This window comes from Anastrepha obliqua, chromosome 5 (genome assembly GCF_027943255.1).
Source record: "Anastrepha obliqua isolate idAnaObli1 chromosome 5, idAnaObli1_1.0, whole genome shotgun sequence".
Classification (NCBI taxonomy): domain Eukaryota; kingdom Metazoa; phylum Arthropoda; class Insecta; order Diptera; family Tephritidae; genus Anastrepha; species Anastrepha obliqua.
The window spans coordinates 100,225,945-100,246,373 of NC_072896.1; the positions used below are offsets into that span (position 1 = coordinate 100,225,945).

The 20,429-nt window shown below is 36.2% G+C and overlaps 1 protein-coding gene across 1 annotated transcript in view; it reads left to right on the plus strand.

Annotated features, from left to right (window-relative positions):
• LOC129249023 (putative neural-cadherin 2) overlaps positions 1-14,613 on the plus strand; it is a 124,272-nt gene extending 109,659 nt beyond the window's left edge. Inside the window, exons 11-13 of the mRNA XM_054888634.1 lie at positions 12,533-12,754; positions 13,026-13,196; positions 13,346-14,613. Coding sequence (XP_054744609.1) covers positions 12,533-12,754; positions 13,026-13,196; positions 13,346-13,671 — 719 coding nt within the window. The 3' untranslated portion in view covers positions 13,672-14,613. The remainder of the gene's footprint in view (positions 1-12,532; positions 12,755-13,025; positions 13,197-13,345) is intronic.
• The last annotated feature ends 5,816 nt before the right edge of the window (positions 14,614-20,429 follow it).

A 20,429-nucleotide genomic window follows, 5' to 3' on the forward strand; every position in this document is an offset into this window, starting at 1 on the left:
TTTGCAAGACCTTACCGATTTGGCAGAAAACTGCGCAATAAAAGGACTGACAAGCAGAAGAACATTCTTGTCCAATCTCAGTACCACTAGCACGACAGACATCAATCACATCAATCTCATCGGGGCACCTGGCCATAGGCAGCAGAAAGCAGGAAATGAGAAAACTGATGAAATTGCAAGACAATGGCATCCTATAATGGATCCGACGCCATAGAAATAGGCTGTCCGAAGGCGTGCGCAATAGGGATATCTTCTCGCTATTCTAGAAGCAGGCCGTTGGCAGATGAACTAAAATGGATAGCTGCAAAATAGCTAAACAAGCGTAGCCCAGTTTCAACAAATCCAGAACTGAAGAGTTGTTAATAAAGCCACGAGCAGACTTATTAAGAATTAACAGGCCATTGGTCTTTGGGAGACCCTGCCAAGAAGATGGAATGGCCGTAAAACGATAGATGTAGAAGCTACAACCAAAAAGAATCAAAGGAAACAGTCCTTCACTATTTGTGTGGCTGCGAAAGTCTGGGTGCTCTGCGGCATAAAATACTGGGAAAATTGTCTTTGCTTAACTTGAAAAAAATTGCAGAAAAGAAAATAGACATCGTGGGTAGATTAGTAATATAGTTAAATCAAGATGGTTCGACTAATAAAAAGCAGTGGATCAATAAGTGGTATTTCAAAATGGCTTTTTTTGTGCTAATTGGATCTGGGGGTTGTGTCACTCCTACAGCACCTTCACTACCACCATAATCTGAACTAGATTTCAACAAGTCTGCCGAGAGCCGATTGATATTAGAAACAAATTTGCCTTTTTTCATTTTTATTTTACTTATTCAAAAGAAAGCTCTAATCCACCTGCTTTATACTAAAAATTCACATACAATTTACGAAAGTGCTGCGCTGCGGCAGAAAGTATTATAAGAACACGAAAACTATTTGATCAACAAAGCACCACTGTGCCAAGAATAAAGGGCAGCTAATGCTTGTCACAGTTAAATAAGTAGGAAAATAGCAAAATAGGAAAAAAAAGAGCCACGACTTATTTGGGCAAAGGAGGAAACAACAAATCAGTATTACGAAAGGACGAAAATTCATAGCACAAATAAACTAGATACCAAATACATACATCTGTGTATAGATAGGAGGACCTGCAAACAGCAATAAACACCATTCGCGCGCTTAATGAATATAATCAAATGGGCTGAGAGGAAAATAAATGCTATGCTTCAGCGCAAAGAATAAAATTTGCAAATAAATAGCAGGTAGTAAAAAAAAGCCAAAAAGCTGAGTGCTATGGTACGTGTAGTTGGAAGGTACAGCAGCTAATGCCAATTAGGTTAATAAAAGAGCAATGAATGAATGAATAAATGGTGAATTCGGCACATACACACAGCTATTATACTTGGTGTGATAACGAAGTGTAGGTGAAAGCAATAGAATAGAAATTATGTGAGGCCATCAGCATTTGATGAGAATTATGTACAATAAAAAGTGGAGAGTTAATGAAGGGAGAGAAAATTACAAAACATAAACATAGAAGTGTTTACATACACTCATGGTCCAATTAATAGGTATAGCATATATACATACATATACAGTAGGGCGGGTCGATTTAAAAATCGCTCATTGCTCTGTGAAAATCGTATTCTAGGGATCAAAATAAGAAACTTTGCCGAAGGAACCATACCTCTAAAACGAATTCTGATGTCCCCCAATTTGGGTCGCATATCGCAAAAAAGTATCGCGGCAAACAGACACCGTCTGACAATACTATTCGTCTCTTTGTGTCGAATTTTTTGAGCACGGGATAGTAGGAGATCGTCAACATGCCGTTCATCAACGACCAAGTCGTTCCAATGAACTTGTTGAAGCAGTGAGGGAGAGCGTTGATCAGGAGCCAACAGTGTCGTATCGTCGTTGCTCGTCGCTCAGCATTTTGGCATCAGTGAAACCACAATGCGGCGAATTTTAAAGGATGATTTAAAATTGTTTCCGTATAAAGTGCAATTGACACAAAGAATATTGCCGACAGGCCAGTCATGTCGCTTGGAATGCGGCAAAACAGTCGCTCGAATGGTTGACACTGAACCCAATTCTCGGAAGCGAATTTTAGTGATTGACGAGGCACATTTCAACCTCATTGGCAGCGTGAATAAAGAAAATTGCCGCATTTGGGGAACTGAGAATCAACACGAGGTCCATGAAACGCCATTGCATAACCGGAAAGTAACTGTTTCGGCGCGGCATTTGCGGCAAAACAATCATTGGGCCATATTTTTACCGAGAAAATGAAACGGTCGATGGAAACCGATATCGATGGATGTTAGCTCATTATGTCTGCCCTCAAATGCGTGAGAAAGGTTTAGACGGTTACTGGTTTCAACAAGACGGTGCGCCATGCCACACTGCGAATGCAACAATTGAATTTCTGCAACGAAAATTTTCGGGACGTCTAGTGTCAAAAAGAGGCGACATCAACTGGCCCCCAGATCACCTGCCTTAACCACCCGGACTTCTTTTTGTGGGGTTATCTGAAAAGTAAGGCTTACGCCAATAAGCCGCGGACTATTGAGCAGCTTAAGGCAAACATTCGTGCCGAAATCGACGCTATAAAACCCGAAATGCTTGACAAGGTGATGACAAACGCAGAAAAGGATCGCAGTCTGTGATTGCTAATAAAGGTGGCCACTTGTTGATATTGTATTCAAAAAATAGTTTTAATAAATTGTAAATAACCAAACCAAATAAAAATACCTCACTTATACAAATCAGTTTTTTTTTGTTTCAAAGTGATTCAATGTTTTAATACGGAAATGAAAGATGGCGCATCCTGTATAAAGGTGATTACATTGGAGGTACTCTCTCCAATAGGGCTTTTTCGGCAGCATTACTAAAGTTATTCACGAGATACTGACCAAAATCCAGCAGCGAGCTGTTCAAATTAGTGTTTGCGGATGACCGCAACGCGGGCCATATTTTAAAGAAATTATCTTAAAAAAATAAAGGTCATGAATGGTTCTACACAAGATATACTAAAAAGATTGCTCAATGAATTTGGATTTTCGTTGTTTTATCTCAATTTAAAATCCGAAACGTCTAAATTGATCACCCTTTATATACATAGTTTTTTTATTTTTTCTCAATTTTGACTACTTTTCATTTTTTTTCTAACTAATCTTTTATAAAAATATAGTTCATTCAACAGCAAATGCCACATAAATCAAGGTTTAGCACTTTGTACAAAACTTATAAAAATTCGACAAAATCTCATTAAAATTTTAGACTATTTAATAAGAATTAAAAAAAATGTATTTGAGTACGCAGTTGTTAGCCCATCAAATTCTTTAACGTCCAAACTCGATGTGACTGAAAAAGCGTTGGATTTTTTCAAAATTTTTTCGCTGGCGGTGTAATCCTTATACAGGGTTGCCCATATTCGACGGGTCCATGTGTGTTTTTTTAAATCAAAGAAAAACACAATTTATTGATATTGACGATAATAATAATTTAAAAAAACACATGGGTCCGTCGAATATGGGCAACGTAGTATGTAGAAAATGCGCAACACCATCAAGGAAAAATATTATAAAAAATCAACGAGAATTTTGAGGTTTCAAGTTATAAATGAAATTTGCCGAATTTTTGTAAATCTCATAAACCAATTTTATAGAGCATTTGTTGCCGAGGGAGATATATTTTTACAAACATTTTTTTTAAATTAAAAACAAGCGAAAAGTAGTCAAAGCTATTCCAAATATGGTGTACCTATTACTTTGCCCATGCGTGTATACGCATACATGCGCGTAAAACAATATATTGTATGTAAGTACAAGTATTTGCAAAAAGTCATGCTGGCTGGTGATAAGAAAACATTTGTGTCTCACATGCTTTTATCTGCAGGAAGTTTTTGTAATCTGCAGATAAGAGCATGTGAGACTAATGGAAGTTGCGGACGCATGTCAATGTGTGAAATTGAAAGTTGGGCTAGTGTTTTTTCCCCATGTTTTTATTTATTTTCTTCTCTTCCTCTTAATTTAACAATTAAGATTTCATTGTAAAACTTTTGCCACACTAATGAATTCCTTACAAATATCTTAATTTGTGAAACAAATGCAATCATCGCTTAAAGGAATTTCCATTCAACCCCAACATTTCCACACTAGCAGTTACTGCATTGCATTTCACACCTCTACTCACATGCATATTAACAATTATATGCCACTAACAAGTGGAAGCATCTTCACAAAACTTTGCTACACTTTAATATCTCTAAAGTTGTCAACTTCCTTCGAAAGCATTAAAACGAGTAATAGAAAAAATAGCATTTGGCCAATTCTTCTCTAAAACAGTTCGGCTTGAGGGCCACCCTTCTGCGTACGAAAATCTCCCGAAGATGACAAACGGCAAAGTTTTTGACTTTGCCTCAGCATATGGAGCTGTAAAATAGTACAATCAGCAAGGAAAGCAGCTTAAAGATGAAAGGAAGCTACTTTATTTCATGCATCCTGCCTTCCTAGAATTTCTATTTCCTCACTCAATTTCTTTAGCTTCCTACTCAATGTTTGCTGTACCTGACTTATTTTGTAAGCTTCTTATGAACAAGTGCAGCTACAGTCGGTAAACTAACAACTCTTGCCGCTTATTAATACACCACTTACATACTAATTAGATTGGGCGAAAAGTTTTGCGACGCAGGTGTGGCAAAGTGGTGAATTCCCAAAATAACAAAAAATACAACAAAAATGCCAAATTCTTAGGTGGCGGATGCAACTTTTGGCAACATAAATATTGCATGCAGGAAACTTAGTTCAAACAAAAGTCTTCAAATATCTCCAATAAGTGTTGCGTCTGAAGTCTATAGAGTCTACGCGGAATGTGTGCGCAGTGGTGGTAAGTAGAGTGTCTTAGCTATGCAAATACGTTTGAATGTTCAATAGCATTCACCTTTCGTTGGCAGCGGGAAATAAAATGATCGAATAATTGTTACAAAAAAAAAACTTTTCAAATTGGATTCCAGATTTTTTCTTTGTTACATGCGTGCATATGTCCCCAATTTATTTTGGCAGTATCAGACATTTTGCCCCAATACAAAGAAAAATTATGCATATTTCAGTGCACTCGTTGGTTGTTTACTATTTTTGGTCAAACAGAACATCGTAATCATACTTAGGCTACCGTATTCACCGCGCTTAGGTGGCACTATTTGCTGTCCACGAAAGTTCAAATACTCATCGCCGAAAGATCACCAACTCATGCCAAAAAGCTCTTTTTAAATCTGCTTCGGGGCTTTGATAGAGTGTTGCGACAGGTGTGTTTTTTTTTTGTCGGGACAACTAGCAAGTACAGCACTCAGACATTAATTAAGTCCATTGTACTACACTTGGATTCCCCTTTCATTTTCTTTAAATCTACCCGATCTCCGAAGAAATCTGAGTAGATCTTGTGGTACCAAGGAGCCAACGTGGTCGCTTCTGAACACTTCAGTGCCAAAGACTTCAAAGCTGATTCGAGCGAAGGCGGGGCAGGAAGTGGTCCCCCGTCTCATCCTCCTCTTCACAAGCTGGGTAGAGTACACTGTCTGAGATGCCCCACCGTTCCATGTGCTTCGCCCACAGAAAGTGGCCCGTCATCAGTCCAACCAGCCGTCTGCACTCCCCTCTGCTTAATGACAGAAGGGTTTGCGACAGTCGATCGGACATGACAGGTAACATCAGTTTAGTCCATCTGCAGCCTCTCTTAGCCTGCCAAGCTCGCTTATGGGTTGTAGTTACCCATTTGCTAACCGTGACTTTGATGGCCGCAGAAGGGAGTGGCTTAGCTAAGGAGTCAGAGGTCTCGCAGCTGTGTTACGCGAGAAATTATTTTAACGTGAAAAAAATAAATTATAAATTAATATATTTCAAAGCAAATAGAAAATTACATTTTATTTGAACGATTCTTATGCAAGTAGCAGTACTGTCCCAGCAGGCTAGAGTGTCTGTCATAACAGCCGACTAAAATCCACAGCTCAGTCTCTTAGCTATGAGCATTGACTCAACGCTTAGCGAAACAGGCTGAGCGAAAGAGGCACAGAAACGACTTGGTGACGACGACAACATCGGTTTCATTGTAATAAAATATATTAAAGAGGTGGAGCTCATACAGATACTCTGAATCCAGGAAGGGATCACAATAGATGATTCAGGATAAATGCTAAATTTCCTCATAATTATAATAATCACATCTTACATACACACACTGCGTTAAATAACTATAACACGCGGACTTATTGACAACTTTTGACAAATTAGTTATTTCTTATTTAATTGTAAGAATAATAATTTTTTTAATGAAAACATAGTTCTTATATGGAAGAATGATCCGAGCCCCAAACTCTTTGAAAATTAAAAAAAATTCAACAATCTTTTTTAAATATTTCAAACTTTTCTATTAAAATTTTAAGTAAGACTTCTAGTATGCAATTTGATAATTGAATTTTGGTGCATGTTTCGATTGGCTTAAAAATTGCATTGATTTTACCAAGTTTTGTTTTTGAAGTGAAAACTTCTTTAGAATCGTTGGGAGTGATTTGAGAAAAAGTGAAACGAAAAAAGCGACACTCTTGGCTACGAAGCGTTATATTATATGTTGATATAAACGTAGCGATGAACTAAATAACTTTTAGGCCAGCGCCGACAGCATGGGGCGGTAGCCGAGCGACTAGCAATGTGAGCTTCCGATCCAAAATCCTTGGTTCGAATCACAAGAAAAACATTTTTTTTATACAGTTATTTTATTTTATTTTATGATATGTTTATGAGGAGCTTTTTTTCATGGCAGAAATACACTCGGTGTTTTGCCATTGCCTGCTGAGGGGTGAGCGCTATTAGAAAAATAGTTTTCCTTAATTTTGGTGTTTTCACCAAGATTCGAACTGACGTTCTCTCTGTGAATTCAGAATAGTAGTCACGCACCAACCCATTCGGCTACGGCGTTTGTTTAATTTTACTGATGCAAAAATGAAGAAAAATATATGAATAAAGTTTGCTTACTGTTTACACATTTTCCAAAGGTGACGGAGAACCAAAAAAAAAAGTCGATTTTCAAACAAATACGAGTGCATATGTATGTGTAATTGTGTTAGAGTTTCGGTCATGCCCCAGCAAAACCTGCGTGCATATGTGTTTGTAACATTCAAAAAAATGTAATTGTGTTAGAGTTTCGGTCACGCTCATAATAGCAACCGCGTGTGTATTTTTATATTCGTAAATATTTTCATTTTTAAATATTTACCGCAATTATGCCGAAAAATAATGCAGAAAAGTGTCGTGAATATCGACAGAAAAAAAATCAATAAATAGCATCACGGAATTCATTCACGAAAATTTAATAAAGTATACACCAGAAGTATCGCGGATACTTAGAAAAGATTACGATAAAGTTCCAATGATTTTAAGTGGTGATTTTAACGTAAATTTTGCATTGGACACAGCGGTTCCTTCAATTGACTTTCTCAATACAACATTCAATTTAAAAATGTGTAACAATCGCACTGAATCGACAACACGATCAAAAACAACCATTGACGCGGTATTTCAAAGATATGTTGACAACATCGAAACCAAAGCATTTGTATCATATTTTATCTATCATAAGCCACTCGTATCATTTGTTGAAATTGAAAACATTGAGGATGAATAATAATAAAATGAAGAAAATAAAATATGAACTTTATAGCAATATTATAATGAACATATAATTATCCCGCCCCTAATGCTGCTTTCGTCTCATTCTCTCTCAGTTTGTTTTACGGAAGGTTTCACTTCTATCGCGTCTAACCGTTAGACTGGTATTTTTTTCTTCCTGGCAGTTTTGTGCAGTTCGTCCATAAAACAAATGTTCGACATTCATTTTAGATTGAAGATAGCGCCCAGCAACGGGTGCTGATAAGATAAATTTGAAAAATTAAATACTACCTTGATTAAGGTGGAAACTTATAAGGCTCGACGACTTCCACACCAGACCTGTCGAGTTTTTTGAAAGATACTAAAAACTGAATTTCTACTATAAATTAATGGTGATTTATAGAAAATTTTGATTTACCTAATTATTACTATTAACAATAACAAGTAATTATGACATAACTTCCAAAGGTTTACTTTTGTAAAGTTAAAACGAAATTTTTTTGTACAATTCTATTTTTCATTATTACTTCTTCAATTTTTGTTGATAATTTTTCGATGATTTTTTTAAATTGGTTAAAAATATTTTTTTTACATTTTTTTCTGGCATGACACCCGAAACTCTCATGAGTACTGCGACATAGTAGAATGCACGACTTGTAGCCTCACAGCTATCCCTACGCACTAAACACCTCTCCACTATCTACCGCTCTCCCCGCGAAGCTGCCAAAAAGGTACCTATTACCTCACGGGGCTGGTCAGCTCATAGGCTGCTAGTTATTTTGACGTCTGCTGGGCTCCGCGCGCCTTATGTGATTAAGAATATATTTTACATAAGCGTAGACTACCTCCCGGTTATCAACTGATTTCAGCTTAAAATCTACAATATTTTCTTCATGTAAATTTTGAAGGTTCTGCGAGTATAGCGTGGGCATCGGAACAAGACGTGATTAGCATCTTCCTCACTCTCTGTGCAGATTAAGCAGTTTGGAAGTATCTATTTTAAAAATATTCCGTGCGCTGATAGAAATTGTACGAAGAGTTACGACAACACGAATATACTTTTTACGAATATTCAAGAACGTTTAATTGACGTTTTGCCTAAAAATTTGAGACATTTATTGAAAAAAAGAATTGAACAAATTTCAACAAAAACTCCGCTCATGGCTGCTGAAAAGTTGTTTGTTACTTTAAGGTAGATATCCAAACTGGAAATGTTTAATTATTTAGGTACACACTGCTTTTTGGGTAGTTGGCGGAATGGTAAGAGTGTAACACCTTAAGGGGGCCTCTTATCAGTGGCTTCAAAAAAAGGTGTTTTTTCTCAATTTTTTTTTTTCGAGGCGAAAAAAGCGACACACAGGAATAATCTTTTGCATTTATTTGAAGGCATGAGTGAAGAGTAATAAACAATTTTTTTAACATAAATAAAAAACCAAAATTATTGAAAAAGTGCTTTTTTCGCTATTTTTTTTCAAAATATGTGTTAAATAACATTACAAAATAATTTTTTTTTGTATTTTGTTAGTTTATTAGTTGCGCATTTTAATTATCTTTACATAAATTATCAGTTTGAAACGGTAACTTTCGTCGTTTTTTTTAAATCTTGCACGCCATTTTCAGAAATATTTTTTTGAGAAAACGTGTTTCAAAGTTTTCAGAAGGTAGACAGTATACTCACACGAGGAACGGTACACAGGCTTGTAACTCCGACATCACTTTGAATTCCGCTTGAATATGTTGAGGGCATATTCTCCTAAAATATTATATATCTATCGATTGCAGTAAAAAAATCGATTTTATGAAGCCGACTGATAATAGGCCCCAAAATAAAAACTTTAAGAAAAGTAATACATCCTGTATGCGACCTATGAGGACCCATTTGAAATTGACCAGAAACCCATTCGCAGTATTTTTTGTTCATCCAAAATAGTTTATTTAAATTAATAAGATTTTCATTAATACATTTTTCAAAAGTAACTCCCGTTTATTTCACAGTTGCAAGCAATTAAATGAAACGTAACTAATTCACTATAGCAAACGGTTTTTCTATGAAAACAGTACCGCCCAGTTCCAAGCTGACGACTTGCGAAACGTCTTCGTCTTCGTCATCTGCATTCTGTCTACAACCTTAGGTGATCTGTTCCAACGGTCTCGCCACTGGGCGATCGAATGACGTCTTTCTTCTGCTGCAACATCTTTACGCTTTGCTCCACGTTGTGTTCGTATAGCCCTACTAATATATACTCCCTTCATTTCTTTTGCCCAAAATTTCTATGGGAATTAGTTTTGCAATGGCATAGGAAGCGTCATCGAAAACTGTGCGGAAACCGGAGATAGTCTAATAGTCTTCGATAGACGACTAAACGTTTTCTTTTATAACTATTTATGTTCAATGCATCAGCCCCAGTGCGGCGTGCAAAAGAATCGAGCTGACCACATCACCATACTGGTATGTGGAACTGTTAAAAGACATACTTGTGGGGTTGAGTAATTTCTCTGCTCTCTGAAATCACTGACAATTTGGTGCTTATTTTCAGCGTCGTAACGCTCCACTCAAAAGGATTCATTTTTCCGAGAAGAAATGCTTGAACTTCTCCCCATTTGCACCACAATTTTCAACACCAATCAGCTTTTCAACAATTTTAAATTTTTTTACTACCTGTACTCACACATTTGCATTAAAATAACATTGGCCTTCAACGTTCACACTCATTGATAAATGCACTTGCCAACTTTTGCACTTTTCCAATTGATGCCCACTTCAATATTTTCTCTCGTGGCCTTCAACGCTGCAACGATTCGAAGTTTTAAATTTCTCTGACTTTTATTTTATTTAATTTCTATACCTCCATTCTTTCGTTGTTTTTAACAATGGTGGCAGTCGGAAAGTTTTAATCAGTTTTATGTGGCCCCGTTTTCTAAACCAGCGAAATTTAATTATAAGTATACCGAAGGGGATTGGCAAAGGAAATTGAGGAAGTTTAGATATGCGCTCATTCTCGTTTCCCAAATATTTTGAATGAATAAATTGAAAGTTTTGTACGGTTGAAAAATTTTAAGTAGTGCAAAATTTTAAGAACAGAGGTTTTAAAGTTAAAATAATGAATATGGAAAAAGTAGTTCATGTATTATAAAACTAAAAGCCGGATTTTTTAAAGAGTATTTGGTATATCTGCATATATACTACGTATGTATATTTGAGTATATGTGTACTAATAAATATTATTTAAATATTTAGAAATTACTCTTCCTTCAAGGTACCTAAGTGATGGAGATTTCGAGATCGTTTAAAAAAAGTGGTATTTTTAATAAACAAAATTTGAAATGAATTTGTATGCGTTGTACCTTATAATGTATACTCAAATATAACTGTTTAGGGTGGTTAAATTTCAAGCGCTGATGTTGAATGTGAACCACACCTAAAAGTCAACGACACCGTTGGACTTCTTTCTTTGGGGTTATTTCAAAGAAAAGATGTACGTCGATAAGCCAGTAACAATTCAAAAGATAAGGGATGAGATAATTCGGCACATTAACGGCATAGAACCTCAATTATGTCTCAGCGTCATATAAAATTTGGACCATCGGATGGAGGTGTGCCGCCGAGGCCGCGGCGGCCATTTGGCCAATATTTTATTTCATACATAATTGAGCTATACCAATATTATCATAATAAAGAGAAATTGCAATAATTTCTTAAAAAAATTGTATTTAATTCAACATCAACACGGCCCTTGACACTTAACCACACTTGGTATTAAGCAATAACTCTTAGAGTATAAGACATGTAGTGACCAAACAAAAATGTTCACAGCTTCCCATTAACAAGTATTCTTATATCCGCATAATGAGCTTGGTTTTTGTTATTTAATTACCAAGTTTTCAAATCTGTACTAATACGCAATCTGCGGTACTAATTTTCCGCAATCGATTTCGGTTCGTTATCCGCCAGCAGATGGGACACGTTTCAAACTAATTACATGAATTAAAAAAATTCAACCAATTTTCATCAAAGTTTGAAAATTATTAATTAGAAAAATTTCCCGTGCACAGAGTTAAAGTCAATTGAATAGTGATCGAATAAAGTGCAAGTTGGAGTGTCTAAAAATCGTGTTGATTTTTGCCAATTTTTTTTTTTATTGGTGACTGTGTATTTTCCCTATATAAACGAATTTCTTGCATTCATTAATGGAAGAAAATGCATGGCATCGTCATTGAAAAAAATTACAAAAGTCATAGACTTATTAAGCACTCCAAACTTGCACTTTATCTTTTTACAATTTAATTGGCTATATACAAGAATTTTTTCTAAAAATTCTCATTAAAGAGTTTGAAAGTCACCCAGAATTTAGCTGGAGATTCTGACTAAGGAGATTGCATTTCTTATGAAAGTTTGTTAATTTTTTTAAAATTTCCACAAATTATATTATAAAAATTTTAGTTAATATAGATTTTGTTTTATTATGAAATGAATTTTGTAAAAGACTAAACAAAAATTAATTATAAAATAAAATAAATAAATAATGAAAAGAAGTATTTTACAGAATACAAAATATGACAAAGCGTCCTTTTTAGTAGGAGTATTAAAGAGAAAAATTTTCCGATATCTTTAAACACAGCATCCCTGCCTTGCTGAGTGATGATACTTGTATAAATGATACCAAATTTTTATTTTTTTCTTGTGTCTTATACATGCAAACGAGACTTGAACTATACCACATTATTTTAGAATATAAGTTGATAAAAGAGATAAAAATATACTTTTGAAAGCTCTTAAAGTACTTATCGCACACACACCCATACACTGATATGAATTTAATAAAATGCACTCAACGTAAAATATTTTCTACTTTTTCTTACTGTACTTGCAGCACTTTCACTTATCTTCGTGCTGTATAACCGCAAACGCAAGACAACGAAAAAGAAACGTGCCGGCCCGGAGAAGGATGTACGTGAGACAGTTATCAGTTACGAGGACGAGGGTGGTGGTGAAGATGATATGACCGCATTCGATATAACACCACTGCAGATACCCATCGGTGCCGGTGGTAATATGCCACCTGATATTGCGACTTGCAAAATGCCAATAATATGTGAGTAGTAACTGTTGTATAAAAACCAGAGCAAAGTATAGCAAAAGGTATAAAAATATTTTTTATGCAAGAAAGTATGCCGAGAATGCAACTGAAATAATATCACGTAGAATATTAAAAGATTAGTAAATAAAAAAATAAAAAAGAAAAACAAGAAATAAGCAAACTAATATTTATGTATGTAGTAAAAGCAGGCAGCAACTATTTATGCAGCTATTTTTATTAGTTAAACCTTATACCTTACCGCTTGTTCTCCACTCTCTCTTGCTAGATCCCGTCATGACATTGCTGCCAGGCCAAGAGGTGAACGTCGGCTTTCTGATGGAGGAGCGCAAAAACCGATTCGATAAGGATCCCAATGCGCCACCTTTTGATGATCTACGAAATTTCACCTTCGAGGGCAGCGGTAGCATAGCCGAGTCGCTGAGCTCCTTGGCCTCAGGTGCGTACCGGCACACTCCGACCACCATCGCCACCACTTCTTTCATGCACTGTAATTTTTGCTAATGTTGTTATTGCAATTCCAGCAATAAAACAACATATTCTCTTAATTTATCGCTGTTTCCTTTACTCATTTCTATACCATTGCAGGCACCGACGATGAGAATCAAGACTACAACTATTTGACGAGCTGGGGACCGCGCTTTAATGCGCTAGCCGCCATGTATGTACACCATGATCGGACAAAGCTGACGAGAGTGGTAGCAACGAATGAGGCGGTCATGGCAGCAGCAACAGCAGCCGCGACGGCTGTGCAAGGCGGCGCGACGACAACCACATTGGCTGTGTCGACGGCGATGGGAATAGGCACAGGAACTGGACCAGGAATGCTGGCGAAAACGACGGCAGCGGTAATTGAAGAAGAGGATGAAGACGATGAAGAGGAGGACGAGGAGGAGGGAAATGTGGCATTATAAAATTAGGCCAAATGGCAGACGCACACGAAGTTAGTGCTAGGCGTGACAGGAAAGGGCCGCTGCAATGGCAATGCGTGTAAATAAATGCTGGCAGGCGCTCGCTTAGCAGCGATATGCTCATGCAAGTGTATTGGCTTTGCAGTGAGCGGGGTAATTAAGGTCAAAGTAAAGAAATGTTACTTTAGTGAACGGCTTGACATGTTGGTGGAGAATCGCCTGGCGCCCATTAACCGCAGTAAGTCCAGTATGAAGACTAAGAAAGAAAAAAAAAAAAAAAACAAATGAAGAAGCCAGCCGAGAGATACTTGAAACTGGCGTGCGATGTTAACGGTTGTAGTGGAAGTGTTGCATAAAAGTGGGTCAGAAAAGCTACAGAAAAAGTTGCATGCGCATAAACGAACTTTTTAGATTTTCGGCAACTAAAATTTGATTTGATTTTGCTTTACATGAGCAAGTGAATTTCATTACAGATATGTAAAATAACATTGGAGAAAGGCTGAGCAGAACCAAATGAACCTAATTTTGTGTAGGTGTATAACTCTGGACATACAGAGGCAGTTACGCAAACTGTACACATACTTAAACATACACCTAAATGTATTTTCGAAAATCAAAGAAAGAGCAAAAAAAAAGGAACTAATGCGCTAAGAATACATATGATATATAAACATACATATGTGTGTATATACTATTAGACTGACAGCCAATTCCGAATCAAATAGATTGAGGGTTTGTGGCGTCATAAGAAAATTAACGCAGTTTGGGTGTAATCAGTTAGTTTAGGGCACGCGACCACTTCGAAAGGTAGCTTAAGAGATATTGAATAAAGTTATTTACCACAGTTGCGCGCAACTATTTTACAGCGACGGCAAACTGGATGCAAACCGATCGATTTTTGCCTTTGCTTTCAGAAGTTTTGAGTTTCACACATTAAATACAAATTTTTTAAGTATACGGATACGGATATAATGATGAAAATTAAACAATGAAAAAATTCAGCCTTTCACTAACTATACTCTTTGTCAATAAATATTCGATGCATTTTTATAGTAGTTTTCAAAATTGGAACGTATCCCTCATAAAAACTTTTCGGAGTAATTTTCGAAATAGTTTTCGAAGTAATTTTCGGAGTAACTTTCAGAGTAACCATCGCGGTTAAAAAAATTTGCACATACCACTCATTCCTAAATTTCGGAATCATTTGTTTCGGTATCCCATATTTTGAAATAATATTCCGAAAAATTTCCAGAGCTTCAAAAACTTTTCGGCAGCAAGCTTTGGAGTTATTTCGCATTAAGTTTCGGAATGAACCTTTAAACTATGGCAATTCTAGGTAGCATTCATATATATGTTTCGGAGATCCATTCTAGGAAATTTTGAAATATTTTTCCTAGATTGGAATATGTGGAGCGTTAATACACCAAATTCGGAGTAATTTCGGAGTAGTTTTTGGAAAAAATGTCTTCGCTTAAAAAATGTGGAAAAAATTGATTCCCAAACCGCATTGCGTCTTCGGAGTTTTTAGGAGTTGTCTCGGAGTAGTTTTCGGACTAATTTTCGGAATGGTGTTCACAGTTTAACAAATGTGGGCACAAAATTGATCTACAAGCCGCATTGTTGTTTCGGTGTTTTTAAGAGTTATCTCGGAGTAGTTTTCGGAATAATGTTCAAAGTTTAACAGATGTGGGTACAAAAGGTATATACAAGCTGCATCGTTATTTCGGAGTTTTTAGGATTTATCTCGGAGTATAATAGTTTTCGGACTAATTTTCACAATATTGTTCATAGTTTAACAAATGTAGGCATAAAATTGATGCACAAATCGGTTGTTTCGGAGTTTTTAGGACTTATCGCAGAGAAATTTTTGGAACAGCTTGCGGAACTTACAAAAATTTTTGTCTCGCACTCGCACACAAAATACATACATATATGTGTAAAAACAAATGCTCTCATTTACCAAGTTTAATTGTACAAATGCAATATAATTATAGATTTTTTTATTACAGCAGAAAAGCCAATTCCGGATAAAAGTATAAATCTGTTGGTCTATATGCGTGTTTGTTCTATCAAAAAGGAACTGCAAAATCACTGAAATTTAATCCATTTCCCAAAGGCTTCAGCTAAGCTTAATTAAAATTATTTTTCCAAAAATCTCCCATAACGCATTTACATTTACAAAAAACAGGAGCGGAAAAATTAAGAACATTTTTAATTTTTGAAATTATTTAGTGTCCCGTAACACCATTACCTTGTTTGAAAACACCCGAACTGCCCGAATTTCATATAATATCACAAACTTTCAGAATTTGGAGCGTACAATTTGCAATCTCCGAATCCTCGGAAATGGCGGTCACCCTAGTATATGTATACATACATAAGAGAAAACCTAGAAATGGGACCAACAACTCAATTGTAATATAATTTCTTGTAAATATCATAAACGAAAAATCAAACGACTTACTTAAAATTAGCAAAAGCCACAAAATAATAAATCCGAAAACAAATAATTATTAGTGTAATTTTAAATTTGAAAGAAAAAAATCATCATACTATATAGTAATACATATTAACAAATATGTTATAAGCGTGTATGGGTGGCAGTACTATGCGAGCAACTACTAGTATAGTTAAATACAATTTAAAATAAATTTAATGACAACCAAAAATTAACTAATTATAATAAATTAATTAACAGAAAAATACGGTTTAAATAAAAAAAAATATTTAAAATAAATACTACAAAAAACAAAAATAATTATTACTATATGCGATATACAATAGTTGTAGATTATGTTTAAATGAAACAATTAAAAAATGAGTCATTCCTGCATTTATTAGAAAAAATATAAATATAAAATTAATAAAAAAAATGTGTAACAAATTAAACAACATCAAACAGGTAATAAGTTAAAAACTAATAAGTAACATTGAAATCAAAAGAAATTAAAGAAAAAATACAAATAAATTTAGTTAATGAATTGTTAGTTAGCCATAAGGATATTGATTTTTTAATAATAAAAATAAAAAATAATTTAAAATTATAAACCAAAAAAGCAACAAAACTCTTGCATTTTATTTTCTCAGCGAAGAGCCATAGCAGCGAGGATTTGGACGGTGAGTAGACAACAAAAAGATACTGAGATCGCAACTTGCACGCCTGCAGAAATTAGTTCCGGCTGTTGCCTTCTGTTTGTGCTACATTGCGTGGTTCATTTTCGCTTTGCGCTACTTATTGCCTTTTGCTGTGCTTAATGATCCTTTGTGGCGAATATTGTAAGAGCAACCCAACAAAGCTTAAACTAATCAGCCAATAGCCCAGTCGGCTGCCAGTCCAACGTCACATAAAGTGTCACTCAAATGTGAAAGTGGCACGGACCTGTAGGCTTGGTGAAGGCGGTAACTGCTAGAGCATGAAACTGCCAGTGGTGGCAATGACGACGGTAAGAAACTGCAGCGTAAGTAGAAGATAAACATTTTTTCAGTTCTTCACTGTGTGTGTGTGTATCAGTGCGCTGTCTAGAATAGTTAATTGCACAAGTAATGAGATGACCGAACAGTGTTGCCGTTTAGGTATATTTGTATCAAAATTTGTAGCAAATAAGTGATATTTAAACATGGCAAAAATATTAATTTGCACTGCTTCATTCAGTAGTTTTGTACAGAGTGGCGCAACATGAGTTGTGCCTTGGAAAGAATAAGACCGAAATAAGAATAAGAAAGGACCGAAAACGGAGTGTTTCCAGATTAGAACCAAGAATATTAACTGGAGATAATTTAAATTTTGAATGGATAACTTATTCTCTTAACTAAACAGTAATAGTTTTGGTATCTAGAAAGAAGATGAGGGCTCCGAAATACATCAGCATGGATTCTGCGAGTGCACAGCAGCACCACATCACTCACCGCCATAAACATCTAGGTAAACCGCGTGCTTAACCAATACCGCCCCTGCAAGCAGAATGTCCTGGTAGCGCTGGACTTGAAAAAGGCTTTCGATGTAGTCAGGCACTCTACGCTGCTAGATGCTATTATACAGTCGTCCCTCCCACTGGAACTGAAGAGGTGGTCCGCGAAATATTTGAGTGGTCGGCATTCGTGAGTAATTTTTTGAGACCAAAACTCAAAACAGGGTCTTCCGCAGGGTAGTCTCCTTTCACGCTTGCTTTTCAACTTTTACATATCGAAGCTCCACCAAACACCATAGGGAGTTTCACTGGTCTCTTATGCTGACGATTGTTCGATAATGGTGACGGGTAATGACATCGATGACTTGTGTTCTAAAGAGAACGTTTATCTCGGCAGCCTTTCTCCATTTTTCACTGCGAGAAGTGTCCAACTTTCCCCCACTAAATCCACGGCGACTCTCTAAACCACCTGGACTATCAAACTGCAGCTAAAGATAAAAGTCGGTGACATACCAATACCGACAGTAACAACCCCAGAATTTTGGGCTTAACTTGGACAGTTTGCTATAATTTTAAGCGCACACAACTGCAATTGCTACTAAGAGGCTCGAACCGCAACAAGGTCCTCAAATCGTTGGTCGTCAGTACTTGGGGCGAATACAAAGAAATGTTACTGGCGGCATTGAAAGTAATTGGCTTCTGAATTATACTAAACCTGTCTGGTCGCTACGGGATGCCTACTAATGTCCAACCCAGCAACACCTCCACAATGAGAGATCAATGCTCTCAGATAATGAGCACAAGCAAATGCTCAGCAATCAATTTCTTCTAGGGTGCTATCGAAAGTATCACCCCTCCAGACATCTGCTAGAGCATGAGCCACCTCCCAGCCATGTTAGGAGGCATCTCTGAGATCCAGGACAGATCACAACAACAACTACTGAACCAGACAGTATACAGACAAATATTAAACGAAATTCATCGGGCGGCCCTTATAACCTTTCTGAACTCCCGACCCCCGAATGCAGTTATCGGAGTCCAACCACCATCTATTGCAGGCGAAGATCTCCAATTGCCCGTGAAACTCCTACAGCTTTAGCCCAATTGCGTTCAAGAGGTTGAAGTAAGTCAAACTCATATTTATCCAGAATCGACCCTGACATACCCAATATATTATATATGCAGCATGAGAAGACACACCGCATGATACTAACCAGCTATTCGTACGTCATATCAAACCTACTGCCCTAACACCTTCTCCCTCTGGGCCCAATCTGTCGAAGTAGTACGTTTTATGGGCGCACTGCTAGGTGGGTTAGACGAGAATGACCAGCGACTGCACCGTATTGACTAGGGACTAGTAAACTGCTACAAAAATAACAACAACAACATCACGGGGGTAAAAATTTCTCACCAAGAAGACTGAACAAAAATCGATTTCAGATATGGTGGTATATTAAAATGCCTTACCAACCAACAAATTCTGGTTTTCCCAAACGAATTATAAAATTTACAAATTTAAAGCATTTTATAATTCCAACATAAATATTTTAGGCCAACCCAGGGTTATATGTGAGGCTGAACGTGTTAAAAATGTCCCTAAGAAACTCACTAGTTATTTCCAATACGTTGACAGATTTTTTAAATGCTTTTCCAATTCAGTCAAATTTACATTTTAGTTCTATGCTCAGCTTTTTAATTTCCCAATAAAAATTTTTGACACGAAAAATTTCAGCTTCACAGGTTTTTTTAGTAGGGTCCAGCTCTCGTCTAACCTTGTATTTGGGCTCAATGTTTTTCTTTTTTTTTCTATGGAATATGAGAAGCTTTGATGTATGATACTTTGATGCACAATCAATGTAAAGTTGCACGAATGAACTGGATATACACTTGTGGCAAATACACTTGTGCTCACATAATTACAATATTCGCGATATTTTTCTTGTGAAATTTGTTTCGTTAATTTTTTGTAACAATATATTCTATTATGTAAAAAACCTAGTAAATCAAACTTATAAATTTTGCTCCAACTTTGGGCAAAATTCAAAAAATTTAATCAATTTCAAAAAATTTCAAAAAATTGTCCCCAAAATTTCCAGCTTTTTAAACAGAATCCTTAAAAACTTCTAACAGTTTTATAGCTCATCTAATTTGGTAAAACAAAGTGTAAATTTAAATTCGCTGAATAATGCCTTGATTTGTAAATTTTTTTTTTTTTTGCATTCGAGGTTGAACAATTCCTTCCATATAAAAGACTCCGAAACATGTGCAAGAGGTTCTACGACACCTTTCAGCAACACTAAGAAGCCAATTTCACGGTAATACTGGCTGCTGTAGCACGAAAGCAATAGGAACGCTGACGACCTGGTGAAAAGATGATCAGCAACAGCAACTAAAACTATTCTGCGAGCACCTCCGATAAGCTAAACTGTATGTTTTATGTGTTTGATATGTACTTAGAATATTAAATTCTAGGATATAGCCCACATTGGGTACCGAACCTGTCAATAAAGATTCGACAATTTTAAATCCTAAATATTCGAAATTAAGGGATTTGAAATTACATAACTTGTGGGTAGTGGAAAATCAGGGAATTCAGCGAAACCAGGGCGATGAAAATAAATGCAACTCAGTGGCCTCAACTTTTTAACATTCTCAATAAATATACTTGTCAACATTTTCTACGCTCCACGCGCAACATTCGCTCTTGCCAGCTTTGATGCGCCGCCCATCGATCGTTTTTTATTTATTCCAGACCGATGGCAATGTTACATCTGGTTTCGTGCAGATACTTTATCTTTGTTTAATTCATTTTTCATTTCTTTAATGTAATTCTACTTAAGCTCGATGGAA